General features: G+C 32.8%; 4 protein-coding genes across 5 annotated transcripts in view; 1 reads left to right on the top strand and 3 right to left on the bottom strand.

The window, feature by feature from the left end:
- Positions 1-2080, bottom strand: part of LOC126743181 (integrin alpha-5-like) — a 29967-nt gene extending 27887 nt beyond the window's left edge. Inside the window, exons 1-8 of the mRNA XM_050450163.1 lie at positions 1897-2080; positions 1725-1843; positions 1584-1666; positions 1397-1529; positions 1255-1340; positions 1162-1201; positions 1003-1113; positions 851-945 (exon numbers count right to left, since the gene is read on the bottom strand). Of these exons, the coding sequence (XP_050306120.1) occupies positions 851-945; positions 1003-1113; positions 1162-1201; positions 1255-1340; positions 1397-1529; positions 1584-1666; positions 1725-1843; positions 1897-2051 (822 nt within the window). The 5' untranslated portion in view covers positions 2052-2080. The remainder of the gene's footprint in view (positions 1-850; positions 946-1002; positions 1114-1161; positions 1202-1254; positions 1341-1396; positions 1530-1583; positions 1667-1724; positions 1844-1896) is intronic.
- A 256-nt stretch (positions 2081-2336) lies between these two features.
- On the bottom strand, positions 2337-2912 carry LOC126743182 (mitochondrial intermembrane space import and assembly protein 40). Its single transcript, XM_050450164.1, has 2 exons — positions 2669-2912; positions 2337-2615 (listed from the first exon to the last, which is right to left on the bottom strand). Exons 1-2 carry the CDS (start codon positions 2910-2912, stop codon positions 2452-2454), a joined length of 408 nt encoding a protein of 135 aa, XP_050306121.1. The 3' UTR covers positions 2337-2451.
- Positions 2913-2917: 5 nt separating this feature from the next.
- LOC126743183 (ribonuclease P protein subunit p14) lies at positions 2918-3431 on the bottom strand. The gene is made up of 2 exons (XM_050450165.1): positions 3264-3431; positions 2918-3209 (listed from the first exon to the last, which is right to left on the bottom strand). Exons 1-2 carry the CDS (start codon positions 3293-3295, stop codon positions 2918-2920), a joined length of 324 nt encoding a protein of 107 aa, XP_050306122.1. The 5' UTR covers positions 3296-3431.
- Positions 3432-4802: 1371 nt separating this feature from the next.
- The window catches only part of LOC126743287 (protein similar), a 99191-nt gene continuing 83116 nt past the window's right edge, over positions 4803-20877 (top strand). Inside the window, exons 1-6 of one of the 2 annotated variants that reach the window (XM_050450318.1) lie at positions 4803-5028; positions 17858-18045; positions 18184-18338; positions 18405-18581; positions 18636-18832; positions 18887-18993. In XM_050450318.1, the coding sequence (XP_050306275.1) occupies positions 4991-5028; positions 17858-18045; positions 18184-18338; positions 18405-18581; positions 18636-18832; positions 18887-18993 (862 nt within the window). In that variant the 5' untranslated portion in view covers positions 4803-4990. Of the gene's footprint in view, positions 5029-14205; positions 14534-17857; positions 18046-18183; positions 18339-18404; positions 18582-18635; positions 18833-18886; positions 18994-20877 lie in introns of those variants that run through there. The other variant, XM_050450316.1, reaches the window with a different exon arrangement.

Below are 20877 nucleotides of genomic sequence, written 5' to 3'. Positions count from 1 at the left end.
GTTCAAAGCAGTCTACTTAAAGGTTTCGGGGATATCCGACTTTGTAGGCAGTGGTGTCTAAAAATCTTGTTTGTTTATCAAGGTGACCACTGATTTCAAAGTTCATTTTCTTAAAAACTAGTAAGAATATTCCCATGAAACAAAAACGGGAATATTCTAAGGAATATTTCCTAAAAGTATTGTTTAAGGTCCAAAGTAGTCCAAGCAAAAGTTTCCGAAATATTTGACTTTTTAGACAACAGTGTCTAAAAAGAATCCTTGATCATCAAGGTGATCACTGAATTCAAAGTCCAATATCTTAAAAACTAATAAGAATATTTCCATGAAACAAAGACAAGAATATTCTAAGGAATATTCTCTAAAAAAATTGTTTAAGGTTCAAAGTAGTCTAAATAAAGGTTTCGGAGATATCCGACTTTGTAGGCAGTGGTATCTAAAAATCATGTTTGTTTATCAAGGTGACCACTGATTTCAAAGTTCATTTTCTCAAAAACTAGTAAGAATATTCCCATGAAACAAAAACGAGAATATTCTAAGGAATATTTCCTAAAAAATTGTTTAAGGTTCAAAGTAGTCTAAATAAAGGTTTCGGATATATCCGACTTTTTAGGCAGCGGTGTCTAAAAAGAAAGCTTGATCATCACGGTGACCACCGACTTCAAAATCCAATATCTCAAAAACCAATAAGATTATTCCCATAAAACAAAAACAAGAGTGTTCTAAAGAATGTTCCCTAAAAATTTTGTTAAGGGTTCAAACCAGTCCAAACAAAGATTTTGGAAATATTTGACTTCTTAACCAGTGGTGTCCAAAAACAAATGAATTTATAGAAAAAAAATACAGAACATACTTTTCCTAGTAAGTTACTTGGGTCAGCCCGAGGTGACCCGGCAAAAAACCAAGTTTCCCCATTAAACTCGTTCTTCGCAACATACACGGCGTACCCTAGAAAAGGTAAATCAATTTTGACAACAATTATATTACATTTTCCATTAAATTTACCCAAATAGTTGGAGTCTTCTTGAGGAAAGTACCGTTGAGGTTCCACCAGCACTTCCTCACTTCTAACGTGGGCATTTTCAAAATTAGGGAGCCCCAGTTGCATTATGGACCCTAAAACGTTACTTTTATATTGAAAAGGGATTTTTTAGGGAGCATTACCTGTGGGTTTAAGTTTTGGGGCTCCAGAAAACACCATTTCCTGTCGATAAATGTTTATATAAAATATGTTTGGAATCTTATTAATTTACTTACGTTATTATATAAAGCAATAGAGAACCCAAATAGGGCATAGGCATAGTTATAGACCAAATTGCCATCGAATAACTTTGCGGATAGAGCTGAAAATTAATATTTAGTTGGCATTTTGGGAATTATCAAGGTAAACTGTGCATACGTGCTTCTCCTTTGAACATTTCTGGAGTGAGAAAGTGGGACTTTTCAGCCCCCTTCTTAAAGAAACAGCTTCCATACGAATAGGGAGTTTTCGGACTCTTTTTTTTGATTAATAAATCCCTTGGTGAACAACCCTTAAAAAGTTACATATTTGTCCAATGAAACCAATAATTTAACAAACTGATTACCACAATGTATCCATCACTATGGTCATGTCCGTCAACTGTTGCACCCAAGAAATCTCCATGGGTAGTCCATGCAATGGGGATACCTTGTTCCAAAAGAAAAAAACGTATTCATAGATTTGCTTAATGCTATTGATAACCTACCATGACCGAACAACGTCTCACATTCCGGATTGAGCACCTGATTTAATTTGCATTTCAATACTTGGCCTCCATGGTGGGTTCCGTTGGTCACCCGATCCTTTGGAGCACCAACAATCACTCTTGAATATTTATTTATTGGTTTCATGATAAATTTAAGTCAGTTGTTACTTACAAGAAATGGTCAGGAACATGGGTTTTTTGCAACAGTACCGAGTAACCTAAATATGTCCCCTTAGGATTTGAGATAATGGGTTTTTTTGGGTCGTGGAATGTGAAACTTAAACTTTTTGATATTAATATTAAGAAAATCGAGAGTGAGATCCTCATTGTCTCTTTTTTTACTTATGACTGAATTATATTGAAATTTGAGTCGACAAAACCCACAAGGATTGATAAGGGTTTGCTAATTTTATAGCAAATGATTAACTTTAATGGTAAACCACTTAATTAATTAGGGAATTTAATTCAAGAAAATCATTTTGGGAAAACACCTATAATACCGCAGGCTTCACTGCTATATTACCTTAAAAATACTATTAAGACTTTAACCTGTATAGATTCACTCTTCGTTATATTTTTCTAATCAAGATATTCCCCAAAAAAAACTGCCAGAATTGTAAACCTTTTATTCACATCATTACACTTAAGAACTATATCAATAACAAGCCCATCGAGAAACTGTCAAATAAAAAAACAACTAGACACTCCAAAAAAAGAAAAAAACAATTTACTTGTTACTGGAATCGCTGTCCAACTTTTCAGCTACAGCGGTTTGTTCTGCCTCCGCCATACTGGCCATTTCATCATCCTCGGTCAACTCTCGGTTATACAGAGTGGGAAACTTTTGCATGCAATTCTGCATAGTTTTAAATTTATCCAAACAGTCACTACCTAAAAAACATTACTTAATAAAAAAAAATGAGAAGAATCCTAAGTGTACAAACCTTTGGGGTCAGCTTTAGAATGATGGAAGCAACTAAAAGCATTCCTAAACTCAACCCCGCAAGGTCCGGTGGCCATCCCGCCCAGACAGGGACAATTCCAATTAATGTCCCCGTTGGCGAGTATCAGACCGGGCTGGGGATCAGGCGGGGGCAAAGCGATTTTGCTCGGTATCGAATGGTCCTCCTTGGTGGCGAAAATTACTAAATCTTTGCCTCCCGGGCCCATTTTTCTACAGTGTGACATCTTAACTAGTGTATATAGTTTCTGCTGTCACCTTGCAAGGCCAACAGTACCGGGGTACTCTTCCTTACTGAATAAATGCAACGTTTTCCCTCGTAACGTCCGCACAACGTTAAACTGCCCCTCAGTTTTATGTAATGGGATTCTGGCACTCGGATAATCGCCTCGAGGGTCTCAGGGTTGAATTTTAAAATGTCGATGGTTATGGTTGCTCCTATTTCGCCGAATAACTCCCTTAGGGCTTCTAAGATGTTTTTTTTCAGGTATGCTACGGGCACTTCCTCGGGGTCTTGTAAAATTCTAAAAGTTTGAGGTTATAATTTTTTTTTTAAGGATTATTGCTATTTACTTAACAATTTAACGTCTAAATAGTAGTTTTCGCTCATTTCATGATGAAACGACGCGAAATTTGTTGTTGAAATATTTGGTGTTCCTTTTCGCGATATTTTAGGTTAGGTTAGTGGAATCTTGACAGGTTAAGACCACGTGACGATAGTTTTTTTTTTAAATAATTTAGGGAACTTTTGGCGCGAAAATAGGAGAAAAGTGAAATAAAGGCACTAATATAATCAATAATTATAACTTTTAATTTGTAATAATAATAATATTATTGTTGTTTCTATTTATTACAAGTAGCTTGTAATGTAAACACTAATTATTAGGCAAGGAACCCCTGTCCTGACACATCCGCCATTTTTTAATAAACACAAAATATAAATAAATAATTTAGGTCAAATGCCTTGGAATAAGAGTGCGAAGACTGCATTTATTTGACTTAAAAAAATCCAATAGGTCTATATCCTATTTTGTATTATTTTGGTTTGCAAAAATTTGAGGTTAGGATAGTGGAATTTTGACTATACCACGTGACGATGGTTTTCTTTTAAATGGGACGGATTTTTTGGCGCGAAAGTAAGACAAACTTTCACTAAAGACAGTAATGGTATTAATAAAAGCATTAATTATAACTTTTAATTTGTAACAATAATAAAAGAATAATACATATTATTCTTGTTGGTATTTATCATGAGTGGGCTTGTAATGTAAACACTTATTGGCCAAAGAACCTCTGGCCTGGCGCATTCACCATTTTTAATAAACACATTATTTAGCGACAATGCGTTAAATAAAAAAGTTGAACAATTACATTTATTTGTTTTAAAAAAATGCTGTTTAATATTGAATTAATTAGATATAATAAATGTATTTAAAACACCATTTTATGCAACGGTGCTTAGAGGGTTGCCTGCTTCACTACAACATCTCTCCACGTTATCAATATTATAAATTAGTCAAGCGATTGTGATCGAATTAAAATTAATCAAATGCTTCTCAAAAACCTTATTTTGTATCTATAGGGACTACAACAGGGGTGGCTGCTGTCTCTTTTTATCGCACAGCAAATTAAAGTCGTCTGACAAGGACAAATGATTGTCTCTTGTCGACAACTTAATACGTTTGATCGAATGTTGCGTTTGCGACCATAAAATCAAGTAAAAATTAAATAAATCTGGAAGTGAATTATATTAAATACATCTCTAATTAACCTTGAAGTATTTATTTTCAATTAGGATATGGGACTAGAACAGGGCCGGTTGCTGTCTCTATTTGCCCCACAATAAATTAAAGACGCCTGTCAAGGACAACTGTACATCTCTTTGCGATAACTTAATATCCATTAAAAATTAAATTAATTTTTTATTTTATGCATTTTAAATTTAACCTTCAAACATTTATTTTTAATTATATGGGACTAGAACAGATTTGTTTGTTCTTGCTATCTCTTTTTATCGCACGGTAAATTATCCTGACAAGGACAGCTCGTGATAGTCTTGACCGGCCACCACAGATGTCACCTCCACCGTGCGACAAATGACAGTGACAGCTCCTTATTTTGTATGTGAAACGTCATTCATTCGATTAATTTAATGTAAGAAAAATAATTAATAAATATTCAAGTGATTATTGTTTTATTGTGACCCGTGTGTGTGTGTGAGTCTGTGTGTTTTAACTGATTTTGTGCCTAAAGTGACCGGGTGGTACTTCCTTAGCAGTGACTAAGAAGTACATGTGTTGTAGCGATGGAGACAAAGTCCAAAGCCCCAAAAGAAAAACGCAGGTCAGTAAGTAGGGTCCCCCTTGTTACATTTTTTTTGCCTCTTTTGTTGATTGTTGAACAATTAATTGACCTTAAATGGACGTTGTGGATGGTTGGTTCTGGGCTAGACAAAGCTCCTCTACCTGGCCAGATGTCACCTTATATCACAAATTGGTGTTTGTTTTAATCATCATTTATCACTACAGGCAGGTTGGACTTGAGTAACCTACTTTCACTAAAACCGTCGTGATTGCTCAATGTGTTATTAGAAAACTAAAAACTGTTCGGGAACATTTTCTGTCTTTAATTTATTGTTTTTAAACTTTCGGGTTGTCTCTATAATATCTTGTAACTTTAGAAAGATCAGTTCAATAGTAGTAAAATTGACTTTTGGGTTTTTATGTTCTAGTTACATATTTCCCAAATAATCATGTCACCTATAATATAGGAGCAGATATATTGTAATGTCTGTGGAATACATAGTGGATAAGGTCTAGGCATCTTGAAGGTGTTTTCGCCAAAGGTTTCCGTGAAATGGTTTTTCAAGAATTTTCTTCATTTGCCTTCAAAACCACATAATGTGACAAAGCAGCAACATCAAAAAGCAAAAATTTAAATATTCTATATGATCTAGGCCTTAAATAAAAGTATCGCTAAAGCAGGTAGTACAAAAATTACAATACTTAATATCTATAGCCATTGCATATAAAAAAAATCATATTTCATAAGATTACATATGCCTAGAATAAAATTGTATTGCATAGGATGTAACAGCCTTGTTAATATACATAATTCACTAAATACCTAAATTGATGTTGTGTTCGCCGACTTTGAAAAAGCTTTCGACAAAGTTAAACACTCTGTCACAAACAATACCCTACAATGAATGAATGTAGGGCCTGCTCTTATTATGTTGTTGATATCTTCCTTGTCAGAGATGCAACATATTGTGGTGATCAGCGGTTTTAGGTCCAATTCTTATTGTAGTGATTCAGGTTTTCCTCGAGGGTCAATAAATCAATCAAATGTGTCTCCATAAGTTTTAAATTAAATAAAAAGATTTATAGATAGGTGTACAAGATTGATGGTTCACCTCTAGCGAAAAAGATCTGGGTGTAATATTTGGTACTGATTTAACCTTTCTTCATCATATTGGTACCAAAGTTAATGAAGTAGTGTATAAGGTATTGGGGTATGGTATTAGAACCAGTGGTTTAAGAGGCTAAAACTAGAATATGGCTCTATTATATGGTCTCGACAATGTGATACTTGGTTTAAATGCATTAAGTGTATCTAAAGATAAAAGTTTGGTTACTAACCAGAAAGAGTCTTTGTTAATTAGACTTTCGTTCATATATGTTTGAGTGTTTATCTATGGAAAAAAGAAGGATGAAAACATGTATCATTGTTATTTATATAATTATTAGAAATCAACTGGATTGGCCCAGGACTTTATCAAAAATTAACTCCTCATTTAATTCCAGAAACCCTAGATCAAAAAAAAGTTTCTAACAGAATTTTGCCTTGCATTAATAGTGGTGATGATACTGTAACAAGTGAATAAATTATGGTATATTCATTGGAAATTAATTATTATGGATGCCTGTGCAATTTTTTGAAATTATTTCTTTCTCCTTGTGAGTCCAGCTTCATATTTGAAGACCACTGAGCTAAATTTTTCACTAAGATCTACTAACAAAACTTCTTTAAATAAATCCAATGCTAAATCTATTAAAGGTTCTCCTCTTTGTCTTACACATTGCTGTTGATATCAGTGTGTTTCTTTAACATATATAAAATACTAACCTAGTTAAACTGTACTTATATACCATTCTAATTCCTTCAGACCAGAGAGCCTTATTGGTTTCTCTAAGGCCGTTGGGCTCTGGTAACCCCCGGTGGGGCATGACGGGTTCATCAGGAGACCTATATGCACAACTTCCTTGGCAGCCCACTGTTTTGTCAATTCAATACCATTCTAATAACAGTAGATACTTTTTATGTCTCAGATATCTATACTAATGTATAAGAGAAAGAAGAAAAGAAACTTTGTGAAGGTATTCAGGACATGTAGAGCGGTTTAACCATTCAATTTAATTTAAATAGTTTAAAAATGTATTAATTATTCTATTTTCGCACATGCTAAGTTCTTATAAACCTAAGAAATAAAATTAAATCAAATATACCTGCCCTCGGAAGATATATTCCATCCATATATGGACATTGTTCTCAAGTTTTTCAATTTTTTAATGGTGTCAGCATTACCCCTTTTTTGATCTGTTTATGGAGTTTATTAGAGAAGAAAATTGGAAATTCATGTAAGCGACTATTATTAGTGTGACACAAACATCACTATTTTGTACTGACAAGCTAAAAATAAGTGCTAATCGACACCCTATCTCAAAATTGGATGTGCAAATTTAGCTAGTTGAGACACCTGTATATTAGTAATAAGAATAAGGAGTATAAGGCACAATTATAATAACAATATTTTATTTATTGTGAAGTATTACACTAAAGGTACATTTAAGGTTTCTCAGATTCTGCCTGGTAACGTGGCCTCATTTTATTTATTTAATAGTACAGTTATTTGGATAATTAATTGCTATAGTAAAATGAGCCCAGATTTGCCTTTTTTCTATAGCATAAATATATTTTTATTAAATTCAGCGCACTCGTGTCTAACATTAACAAACCCGCCGACGTTTACGTTCGATATAAATATTTTCGAACTTATTGACTTTTCTAGTTTTCGGGTTTCTTTATCAATAACCTTAATGACTCTTAATTGGTTTAAAATCATTTTTAAAGTACCAATAATTATACAAAATCCTGCGAAGCACCCGCTCGGTCGGGTCCCGTAGTACCCAACAAACTTTCAGTTAAAATGGACTTTTTTAATTTCAATCTCGTTGGTGGTGTTAAAAGTGATTTAAATTATTATAACCCCGGATGTTTCCGGTACCCCAGTGAGGCCGTGTTCGATTATAAAAAATGGTAAGAAAAATTCCGATCCATTATTATATCGAGTGTATATGCGGTTTCAATGGTACTTCCGTTCGTGCGAAATGAATTGCACCCATTAATATTAAATCGTTTCAATCGCAATGTTCTCAAGGACGTGGATAATTTAGAAACGATTGTCGTGCACTTTTGAGCAAATAATCTAGCAACTGGTTTTTTAGGTCAAGCCTTTAGGTTTAGAGGCCTTGGTTCCATGGGGTCTTATGGGCCAAAAAGCCAAGGACATCAATATTACAGGCTTGATCATTTTTTTTTTTTTTAATATTTTGGTAAAGTTGATGCCGTTTTGCCAAGTGTGTAACCACGCCCCTATTTTTCTCAAGCAGTGTTGGCATTTTTTTGAAATTATTGTTACATGAAAATTTTTATTAAATTCCCACATTTTTTCATGAAATTTTGGGTCAAGCCTTTAAGCTGATGGGCCTTGGTTCCATAAGGCCAAGGGCATAAATATTACAGGCTTGACCAAAAATTTTTTTTTTTATTTTTGGCTAAATTGACACTGATCTGTCAAATGTGTAAGCACGCCCCAAATTTCTTACAGCAGTGTTGCTACTTTTAAAAACTCTATTAAATCGCTAATTTTTAGCTATTTTCATGAAACTTTGGTATCAAGCAAGCATTTAATAGGCCTTGGTTCCATAAGACTTACAGAACCAAGGACATCAATGTTACAGGTTGGAAATTTGAATTGTTTTTTTGTTATTTTGGTAAGGTATATGTAAAGTATGTAACCACACCCCTTTTCTTTATTTCTATCTTATATTGATTTTAAATTCAAATTTAAATAATTTATTCGTTACTGAAAAATGACGCATTATAGAGAAATGCTTAGTAATTAATGACGAAATCGAACCCTTTCACTATGACAAAATCGATAGCATAAATCGAAATAATTTGAACATATACCAAAAAAACAAGATATAGAATTTAGATACACACATTAAATAAAAAACTGGAAAAGGATGAATACAGAAATAATACTCCCTATCATAGTAAATCATTATTTAATTTATTATACTCATATTTTTAAAACAATTCAAAGGTAGAATGGACATGTTTTATACATACTTTTAATATCTTTCTTCAAATTTAAAATTGATAAATTTTAGATGCTATGTATTAGACCATTCCACATGCATTCCATAGATATCGAGGTTGACCTATATTGAAAATTTTCTGAATGAAATTATTAAGGTAATGATATTTCTATCAGGACTAGTATAGGCAAATCTCATACATTTTTTGAATAGATTTTCATAGGCAACATCGCCATAATCGAAACGCCATTTCAAAGGATAAAAACGTAAAGAAATAAGTAACAGTTGTCTCTATTAAGTTGAGGATTGCTCCCAACAGTTAGGCAATACTTCTAATCTGTTTTATTATTTTCACTTAATATCCAATACTATAGTTTTCCTAACTGAGCATTGGTTAAAGGCAGATCAACTGGTTTACCTACCCAACTACGAATTATAAAAACGGCATATGGAGGATGCATGATTTTAATGAATCCGTTGGAATTCTCAGTCATTTTCCTTAACCCTATCTCCGCTAATTCTAACCTTAACTTTAAATAAATCTCATGATTTTGTTTGTTCGAACCTCTCTAGCGACAAGAAGCTATAGTGTAGAAAGCGCATGCCTATCAGATCATTAGGAAATTTTATATAACATCTTTGAGACTTTTAATCAAACTAAACCTGTACCACATTATGGACGATTATTAGCTAGTGCTGAGTAATTCAATTGACTAAAATATTCCGCCTATAAGTCTGATCCACTATCAATATTTTACGATAGTGGTGCATCTATTTAATGTAACTTTACAAATCATTAAATTCTAAAATCGTGCATATACATATGATCAGAAAGTACAAAAAATCTCTTTGGTTTAATCTGACTATAGGCCTCATCTGAATGATCAATTTAATTAAAATGGACCAAGAATCCGGTTCGAAGGACCAAAAAATGTATAATTTTAACCTAAAACTCTTTTTTCTTAAAATAATCTACGTTTTCTTTATGTTCTACCGCATTTAACAATAATATATTATTAACATACAACAACAATAAACCATTATCATTACATAAACAAAGATAACACTTGTTCAATCCAACCAAAAATGGCTGAATGGAATTTTAAATAGTTTCTGATGACGACCGAGCTCGCCTCGGTTGACGTACGTCCATTTTATTTAATTAGTTATTAATAAGACGGTTCGCGGACGACACAACGAATGTGATGATTTAGTGTCTTTTAATAAATTGCAATTTATTGCAAGTGTCCGTTTTGTTAGGTCGCTGACATAAAGTCCCCAATTTCTTTCGCTCGTTAATACAATAAGGGATCAAGACCTATTTAATTAAATCAGATTTTATTAACATGTGTTTGATTTGACAACGTCTACTTTTTTAATAAAAATTTAATTTATTCATAACTTGGCAACCTCGCAATGTGTTGGGGCCACAACCTATTGTGGCCGTGAAGTCAAAAAACAAATCTAAACTATACAACTTAAGGTTAGTTTAGAACCGAGTATTATTCTAGTTATCCTTGAGAGTGTAAAAGGTTTCACAATGTCTGTAAATGGGCAGATACAAATTTAATTTTAAAAAGAAATACTGATTTGGCAACGTTGTTCTCTGTATAAGTCACGCCCGACTTCCAGCCTTCTTATGCGTCAATAAACAATGTTGCCACTTGCACTTCCAATTAATTCTAACCTGAAAATATTAAATTTCTGGATATTATAGCTAAATTAAAAAAATATATATATTGCTTAGTTTTATGGTTCCATTTTTTTTAAATCTATTGGTGTATTAAACTGACTGAATTCTCCGGAAATGGTTAAAGATTTCTTGATACGATGTGACAACGTTGCCGGTATAAGCCACGCCTTAAAACCTCATTGTCACTTGCGTCATTTTGCAGGGTTGCCATTTTAAAATTTCCTAATATATAAGGAGTTTCTCCTTCCATTGGGTCCAATGGTAAGAATTTAAAAAATCCTATGACTCGATGAATATTTCGTGAGTTGCTTTGGCAACGTTGCATCTCCGCTTATAAACCACGATTTGAAGTCATACATCCAAGAAAACTCTCTTAAAGCAGTGCTACCAAATTTTCTCTCTGAATTTTTTATGAAAATGTTGGCCTTCGAGTTTATAGGCCTTGATTTTATAGGTCCGTCCGAGGACCACCAGTATTCCAGAATTGATAAATTTAAGTAAACATTTTTTTTGCAAATTTTTCCATTTTTATGTAGTTTTTGGGTCAAGCCTTTAAGTTGATAGGCCTTGGTTGCATGGGGTCTTATGGATCGAAAAACCAAGGACGCCAATTTTGTAGGCCTGAACCAAATTTAGCGAATTGTTTTTTAATTATTAGTTTGGTTACGTTGCTCCTTAAGTGGGTCATTTAACCTATGTAACGTGTTATAGTTGTTACTTACTGTCACTTGTCACCTAATTGACAGCTACAGAGATGGATATTCTTGTCTAATATTAAAAGTTGACTGTTTATAATTTTTTGAGTTTCTACAGCATTTAATTTTTCAGTCACGTCATGAGTCGCTTTGGAATATTTATAAACTGACGTAGTGATAATCATTGAAGACGAGGATCATCATTTTATTGCCATCGTCCATGATTAGTGCGAGTGAGATAAAGAATTATTTTAAAAATCAATTAAAAGTAGACTCCATTTTTTGAGTGTATACCTCATTTAATTTTTCAGTCACGTCATGAGTCGCTTTGGAATATTTACAGACTGACGTAGTGATAATCACTTAAGACGAGGATCATCATTTTATTGCGATCGTCTATGGTTAGTGCGACTGAGATGAAGAATTATGTTAAAAATGGGTTAAACTAGACTCCATTTTTTTGAGTGTCTACCGCATATAATTTTTCAGTCACGTCATCAGTCGCTTTGGAATATTTATAGACTGACGTAGTGATAATCACTTAAGACGAGGATCATCATTTTATTGCTATCGTCTATGATTAGTGCGAGTGAGATAAAGAATTGTTAAAAATGGGGATATGCAGAATTATGTTAAAAGTAGACTCCATTTTTTTGAGTTTCTACCACATTTAATGTTTCCGTCACGTCATGAATGGACTTTAGTTATTTATAGGCCGACAACCGTAAAATATCCTAAAATAATATTAGTACCTTAAAATCGTTCAGATGGTCCAGATAGTATTCAAAAGGCTGAATAAAGACAGCATCATGTTTTTGTTAAACATAATACAATGCAAAACATAAATACTATATTGCAGGGTTCAGTGTGGAACAAGACCTTTGGTTCCCTTTGATAGCATAATTATTCCATCCTTATGGTACAAGAAGCCTTGGGAGTTTAAATAGACAATATTCGAATCGAATTGGTATTAAGCCACCAATATTCCAGAGCTAATAAATTTAAATAAAATTTTTTTTCAAATTTTCCCAATTTTACGTAATTTTTGGGTCAAGCCTTTAAGTTTATAGGCCTTGGTTGCATGGGGTCTTATGGGCCGAAAAACCAAGGACATCAATTTTGTAGGCTTGAACCAAATTTTTTTAATTATTTTTTCTTTAGGTACGTCATTTCACGCGCGTTTAAACCTAGACAGTGTCGCCGTTGCCCATTGTTAATTTTTAACCTTTAAGTTCAAATATCTCGAAAACGGTTAATTTTACATAAAAAAACTATTAGAATGGTTTTTAATCCACAATTTTCCTCTAGGGATTAATCCAATAAAAATCGAGTTTTTCATATGTTAAAAGTAATCCACTCTCTACGTGACCATTATGCCTTGCGGACCTCGACATTACTCACTGCAAAGACGTCAATGCATTTTCCTTTGATAAAATAAGTGCATAACGCATCAAGATTCGCCTCCGGTAAAAAATGTGTGCACTCCCATTGTATTTTAACGAGGAGCTAATCGTGTAAACCGCAACGTTATTTATTAAGCGGATCGGATGTTCGTTATGTAATGAACTGAATTTTAACACATTATTTTTTATGTTAATTTACTTTGGAAGGTTTGGGTTTTGTATTACTGCCACCGAGATTGAGTTTCTTGACAAGTTTGAGGAAGTATCGAGGGCATAATGTGTATAAGATTGTCCCTATTTTTGATATTTTACCAACCACCGTTGGCGCGATTAGATATTATCAAATATTATTAAATTTGTTTAAAATTAAACTTTTTTAAGATAACGGGACTTATTTGAGATAATGAATACATAGTAGCAGTTTATAAGTGTGTATAAAGCTTGATTATTTTTTAATTATAAAAACTGATTTATTGAGAGAGCTTGTCTTTCGTCGTCATTTGATGTCGTAGAGAAAAAAACAAGGAAACGAACGATCAATGCCAAACGGTTTTTTCAAATTCATCATGTGAATACCAGCACGTAACATTAATTAATTTGATATTTAACTCAAATCGTGTATTTAATTAAATTTGGATTAAATATATTGCATATTAGACGGACTGATTGGCTCCTTAAGGGCAATGTCCAATTTTTATGTATTTATACAGTAAAATGTATAATAAAGGGTTTGCAACAATGGAATTTGAGACTATATTAAGTCATAATCGATTTTTTTGAGTACAATGTTGATAGAAAGATTCCGATTTGTAGAAAAGTTTGTTGATTTTAAGAGAATCCTTCGTGATACCAAATATTCGTTTATTAAAACTTATGGGTCTCAGAGGGAGCTTTTTTTCTCTCTCTCCATCTCATGGGTTTATATGGCATAAAAACTGATATTAAGTCAATTTTTAAAGCTTCTACCGCACTTAGGATCGCCTAGAATTATAATTTTCTGACATCCCTAAAAGCCAAAAATATAATTTATATTTAGCTCACAAGGAATATCCGGCCGCGTTTCTTCATAGTAGGCCCACCCTATATATTTGAAACACGAGCCACGTGGCCTATAAACGTACTTCTAGGCCGTAGTCTTTTGTACCAAAAGCACCCTAAACTAGTCCATATACGTCAAGAGCCATATTTGATTTAACTGAAATACAATAACGAAAATAATTATTGTAGAATTAGTGACAAAGTCCTTAAAAAAACAATAACTCCGATAAGATAACAACGTTGTACATTTCGAGCGATTTATTTTCGAATTTTCGAAAAGTCAGTTTCGGCTCGAATTTCCACCAGTTTGTTTAAATGCGATCGTTCGAAAATGTGCGCTGACTTCGAGGATCTCGTTCCCGGTCAGCTTCAATTGGTCGGACAGTTTTTGACAGACAATGAAGGTGCTGACGCAGCTCTATCAGTCGCTGAGCAAAGCTCTAATGAAGGTTTTATTGAACCGAACGAAGGTGGCGTTAGTAAAATCAATCCGAACGGTTTATTGGCGAAGCTAGCAGCGCTGCCTTGTCAGCAACAGGAGAACTATGACTATAATCGGTGTTACAGTTTTTACGCCAACGGGTGCTATAACACGTGCCAGTTTGTCCAGGTGGGGGATATTGAGGATTTTATGTAAGTTTTTGGAGGTCATTCCTTTTATAAGGAATTTGTTACGTTTTCTATTGATCAAAGTTTCACGTTTCTATCTCTAACCGTTTTCGAGATATATCGCTTTAAAGATGACGATATCTTGATCGGTCCCTGTATCTCACTTGTGGTACGTCACTGGTTTTTCGGCATTTTTTAATTCACTCATCACTAGTATTTTAATATTCTTTTTTTAAAGGATTTTTTCGTACAAAATCAGTGGCGTGCATTTGGTTTCGATTTTTCAATTAATTCAAATAATTTCATTCTCAGTGGCGTTCAAGGGTTTTATATTGATTTATAAATAATACTTTGTAAATATATTTGGCATACAAGAAATCAGTGGCGTACAGTTCCAAAAAAAATAATCTTCTAAAAAACGCACGGCATTGCAGGAGAAAAATGAATGAGTTTTTTAGTATTGGTTAATGGTACTGAAAATTCGTTTTAAAAAATTTCCGTTCGTAAAAAATTAGATGAAAATGGTACCCGTTTTAGTCGGTAGAAAAATTTTGATTATTAAAAAAAATAGGTTTTTGGGAGAACCGTTGATGGTACTAAAATTCTGTTTTCACCATTGAATTCGTAAGAAAAAATTAGCTGAAAACGAGTACCATGTCGATGGAAAAACTTTGATTTTCAATAAAGGTTTTTGATTTTGAGAGAAGCGTAGGTGGTACCAAAAATGTGTTTTTACCATTGAATTCGTAAGAAAAAATTAGCTGAAAACGAGTACCATGTCGATGAAAAAATTTTGATTTTTAAAAAAGTTTTTTGATTTTAAGAGAACCATAGGTGGTACCAAAAATCTGTTTTCACCGTTGCATTCCTGAGACAAAATTAGCTGAAAACGAGTACCAGGTCGATATAACAAAATTTATTTTTTTAAAAAAATTAGGTTTTTTGGAGAATCGTTGATGGTACCAAAATTCTGTTTTCAGTATTGAATTCGTAAGAAAAAATTAGCTGAAAACGAGTACCAAGTCGATGAAAAAATTTTGATTTTTAAAAAAGTTTTTTGATCTTAAGAGAACCACAGGTGGTACCAAAAATCTGTTTTCACTATTGCATTCGTAAGGAAAAATTAGCTGAAAACGAGTACCAGGTCGATATAAAAATTTTGATTTTTAAAAAAAAATGAGGTTTTTTGGAGAACCGTTGATGGTACCAAAATTCTGTTTTCAGTATTGAATTCGTAAGAAAAAATTAGCTGAAAACGAGTACCATGTCGAACAAAAAATTTTGATTTTTAAAAAAGTTTTTTGATTTTAAGAGAACCATAGGTGGTACCAAAAATATGTTTTCACCGTTGCATTCCTGAGACAAAATTAGCTAAAAACGAGTACCAGGTCGATATAAAAATTTTGATTTTTAAAAAAAAATGAGGTTTTTTGGAAAACCGTTGATGGTACCAAAATTCTGTTTTCAGTATTAAATTCGTAAGAAAAAATTAGCTGAAAACGAGTACCATGTCGATGAAAAAATTTTGATTTTTAAAAAAGTTTTTTGATTTTAAGAGAACCATAGGTGGTACCAAAAATCTGTTTTCACCGTTGCATTCCTGAGACAAAATTAGCTGAAAACGAGTACCAGGTCGATATAACAAAATTTATTTTTTTAAAAAAATTAGGTTTTTTGGAGAATCGTTGATGGTACCAAAATTCTGTTTTCAGTATTGAATTCGTAAGAAAAAATTAGCTGAAAACGAGTACCAAGTCGATGAAAAAATTTTGATTTTTAAAAAAGTTTTTTGATCTTAAGAGAACCATAGGTGGTACCAAAAATCTGTTTTCACCGTTGCATTCCTGAGACAAAATTAGCTGAAAACGAGTACCAGGTCGATATAAAAAATTTGATTTAAAAAAAAAAATGAGGTTTTTTGGAGAACCGTTTATGGTACCAAAATTCTGTTTTCACCATTGAATTCGTAAGAAAAAATGAGCTGAAAACGAGTACCATGTCGAACAAAAAATTTTGATTTTTAAATAAGTTTTTTGATTTTAAGAGAACCATAGATGGTACCAAAAATCTGGTTTCACCGTTGCATTCCTGAGACAAAACTAGCTGGAAACGAGTACAAGGTCGATATAACAAAATTTATTCTTTAAAAAAAAATAGGTTTTTTGGAGAACCATTTATGGTACCAAAATTTTGTTTTCAGTATTGAATTCGTAAGAAAAAATTATCTGAAAACGAGTACCATGTCGATGAAAAACTTGATTTTTAATACATTTTTTTGATTTTGAGAGAACCATAGGTGGTACCAAAAATCTGTTTTTATCATGGCATTCCTGAGACAAAATTAGCCAAAAACGAGTACCATATTGATGGCAAAATATTGATTTTTAAACTAGATTCCTCATATTCAAATTTTCTTTAATACATTTCTCCATGGCGTTTTTCTTGACTTCCTGGCAATTTTAATCTTTAAGCGTAATTTTTTATCTTATTCCAGGCAATTTAAATCTTATTGAACCATTTCAGGCATTTTTTTAATACACTTCAGGTAATAGCAATTATATTCCAGGCATCTAAGGCTTTTTTCATCTTTTCCAGGCTTTCCTGGAATTGTTTTCCGTGGCGTTTTAATCAATTTTTCGTGTTTTCCAGGCAATTTCTAAGGTTCATTAATAATAATTTTTTTTTTTTAAGAGGTTAATTTTGATTTTGGGAGAACCGTTAGTGGTGTCAAAAATTTGTTGTCATCATTAGATTCGCAAGAAAAAATTAGCTGAAAATGGGTACCATGTCGATGGAAAAATTTTTATTTTTAAAGAAGTTTTTTGATTTTAGAAGAACCGTTGATGGTACCAAAAATCTGTTTTCACCATTGGATTTGTGAGACAAAATTAGCTGGAAACGAGTACCATGTCGATGGAAAAATTTTGATTCTTAAGAAAGTTTTTTGATTTTGGAAAAACCGTAGGTAGTACCAGCAATTTGTTTTTACCATTGAATTTGTAGGAAAAAAATAGTTGAAAACGAGTACCATGTCGATGAAAATAATTTGATTTTTAAATAAGCTTTTTGATTTTGGGAGAACCGTTATGGGTACCAAAAATTTGTTTTTATCATTGGATTTGTAGGAAAAAATTAGCTGAAAACGAGTACCGGGACGTTTGAAAAATTTTAATTTTTTAAAAAAAAGTTTTCACATTCCTTTCATGGTACCAAAAATGCGTTTACTAAAACAGTATAAACCAGTACAATCCCAATAAACAAAAATCGTAATATCTCAAAAACTAACAAACACAACCCTATAGTGTTTGGACTTAAAATGATCAGAATTCCGTTTCCCATTCATTTCAGGAACAATGAGAAACGTAAGGAAAAGTCCAGAGATGCCGCCCGATCCAGGAGATCCAGGGAAACGGAGATTTTCGCCGACCTGGGCACCGCCCTACCGATCGCCCCCGACCAAGTCGGCCAGCTGGATAAAGCTTCTGTCATGCGGTTGGCCATCTCGTTCCTGAGGGTCAGAGATATGATCGGATTGAGTAAGCATCTATGGACTTACAAACTTGTTAATATCTTCATTTTCTTTTACTCATTTCTCTTCTTCTTCTTCTTCTTCTGCTTCCTCTTCTACTCATTCGTCTTCTTCTTCTCTATTGGACATAATCGTTCGTTTCCAGTTCCAGTATTACCCGTAAAAGAAAAACTCCCGAAACACCTCAAAGAGGAGCCGATATTCCTGAAATCCCTGGATGGGTTCCTGGTGGTGATCTCCTCCGAGGGGGACTTCGTCTACTTGTCGGAGAACGTCAGCGACTACTTGGGAATCGCACAGGTACTAAAACCATCCAGTTTTTCCAGACTTTGGATTCAAAAAAAAAAAAAAAACACTCGATTTCAGATCGATCTGATGGGTCAGAACGTGTTCGAGTACAGTCACCCGTGCGACCACGAGGAGATCAAAGACATTCTGGCCTCGAAGAGCGGTTCGGACGTGCCCAAGTCCTTTTTCATCCGTTTGAAGTGCACCCTCACTAGTAAGGGACGATCGGTCAACTTGAAGTCGGCCACGTTCAAAGTGAGGAGGGTTCGGAACTTGGATGTGGTCTATTTTTAATTGGGTCTCTTTCAGGTTATCCACTGTACGGGGCATATAATTAAAGATAAATCGATTAGCGAGGAGGAGAGTAAGGGAAGGATATCGAGCTGTTTGGTGGCGATCGGGCAGCCCATCCCTCATCCCTCGAATATCGATACGCCGCTGCCCAGGCAGACTTTTTTGACTAAACACAGTCTGGATATGAAGTTTACTCATGCCGATGACGAATTGTACGTAACCCACCGTGTATAAGTACTATTTTAAATATGTACTTTTTTTTTTAGTATGCTAGATGTACTAGGATACACCTCGGAAGATCTCTTAGGGCAATCGGTATATGAATATCATCATGCTATGGACAGCGATGCCATCGGGGCTGCATACAAGTGTCGTAAGTATCTCTGTTTATTACATATTGTATTTTAAGAGGGACAAAATGTACTTAAATTAGTACAATAAGTTCGGTACTATTTCTATACTATTATTGATTGGTTTGTGCAAATTGTACTAGAATTTGACAGGTAAAAGTCTTAAAAGATTAATATTTTAGATTGTACTTTTTAGCCAGGAGCACATTTTGTACAGAATTTGGTAAATTTATTTTTATTGTACATTTTTCAAATTTGATCAATAAGCATGAATTTTGAAGTTGAAGGTTGGTTTAATTATTAGTCTTAAAAATCCTAAAAATTGTACATTTTTAAATGAATCTTTGTACAAAATGTCTTTAAATTAGTACAATAATTATATGCGTTTTTCGTTAATTACACTTGCTGGTTATTGTGTAAATTGTACAAGAATAAGTACCAAAAACAAACATTTTAAATGGTTAATATTATTGCTTTAAAACTCCTTAAAACTCTTTCCTGATTTACTTTTAAAATATTGTACATTTTTACAATAATGTACTAAAATTAGTACAAATCTTATTTAAATTATATGTCATTTGAATTTTTCCCAAATTTTGTAGGTTTCCAAAGGATATTTTATATAATGTGAAAAAGTACTAAAGTTAGTACAATAATTTTTTACTATTGGTTGGTTTAATTATAAGGGTAAACACTTTAAAGTTTTTAATTGATTTGTTCGAGTTCAGTTGTTAGTGGAAAGGTTTAAATCTAATTATCTTATACTATCATTTTTAGCTAAGAAGACATTTGTACAAAATTTAGTACACGTATTTCCCAGATGTTGTACTCTTAAAATTTGTACAAAAACCCTATATTTTGAAATGGTTGATTTCCGTGTTAATTTAAAAGCATTGCTTTAGTTAAATACCAGGCGAACATTAGTACAAATTATGTTTAAATTAGTACAATTATTCCATGCGTTATTGGATCTATATTTTCATTAACACTTGCTAAATATAATTTTCAAATTAGTTTGTGTAAATTGTACAAGACTTAGTACAAAATGGAACATATATTGCAAATGATGAGTTTATTGTTCAAATTTCACTTGAATTATATAAGTGAGTTATATTCTGAATTTTGTTTGTTTTTAAACGGTATTTTGCAAACTGTACTAAAATCAGTACAATTTTTGTTTTTTATTGCCTGCTTTCATTATTAGTGTAAATGCCCCCAAATTTCTGATTGAGTCATTTCTAAGGATACATTTGTACTAAAATTGGTACAAAAAGTATGTCCATCCCTAATAAAGTTTAATAATTGTAAAGGCCGTGACAGTCTAGATTTAATTATTAAATATTGTACTTTATAGCTTAGAGAACATTTGTACAAAATGTCTTTTAATCAGTACAATTAATACAGGCGTTTTTCATTATTTGTTTTTATTAGTGATGTCTTAAAGTACTTGCCGGAAGTCTTTATTGAATGTAGTCCATTTTCAACATGTGTAAATTGTACAAAATTTAGTACAAGTATTTCGAAATGGTTAGATTTATTAAAAATACTGAAATTTCTGGCTTATTTTTGAAATATGCACAATTTTATTTAAACCAAAGTACAAAGTACAAAAATTGCTTAAAATTACCTAATTTTCCATTATAGGGGTCTTAAAATTCGTGCTTCAATTATTTTCGAATTATTTCAAAAAAATTAAATATTGTACAAAAATTACATTCAATTTCCATCGTTAGTACATTGTACATTTTTAAGGAAATATTTGTACAAAAATCCTGAGTTTTTAATTTATTCGGACCTAGTTTCTTTATTACTGCAAGGGTTGTCACGCCCTGGCCCTACTCCTTTAAGAACCAGGTATGTACAGAAAAATTAGTACAATTTTAATTAAACGTTTGTACGATACATAT

The sequence above is a fragment of the Anthonomus grandis genome, chromosome 12 (assembly GCF_022605725.1).
Source record: "Anthonomus grandis grandis chromosome 12, icAntGran1.3, whole genome shotgun sequence".
NCBI classification, from domain to species: Eukaryota; Metazoa; Arthropoda; class Insecta; order Coleoptera; family Curculionidae; genus Anthonomus; species Anthonomus grandis.
This window is presented reverse-complemented; position numbering and strand designations above follow the sequence as displayed.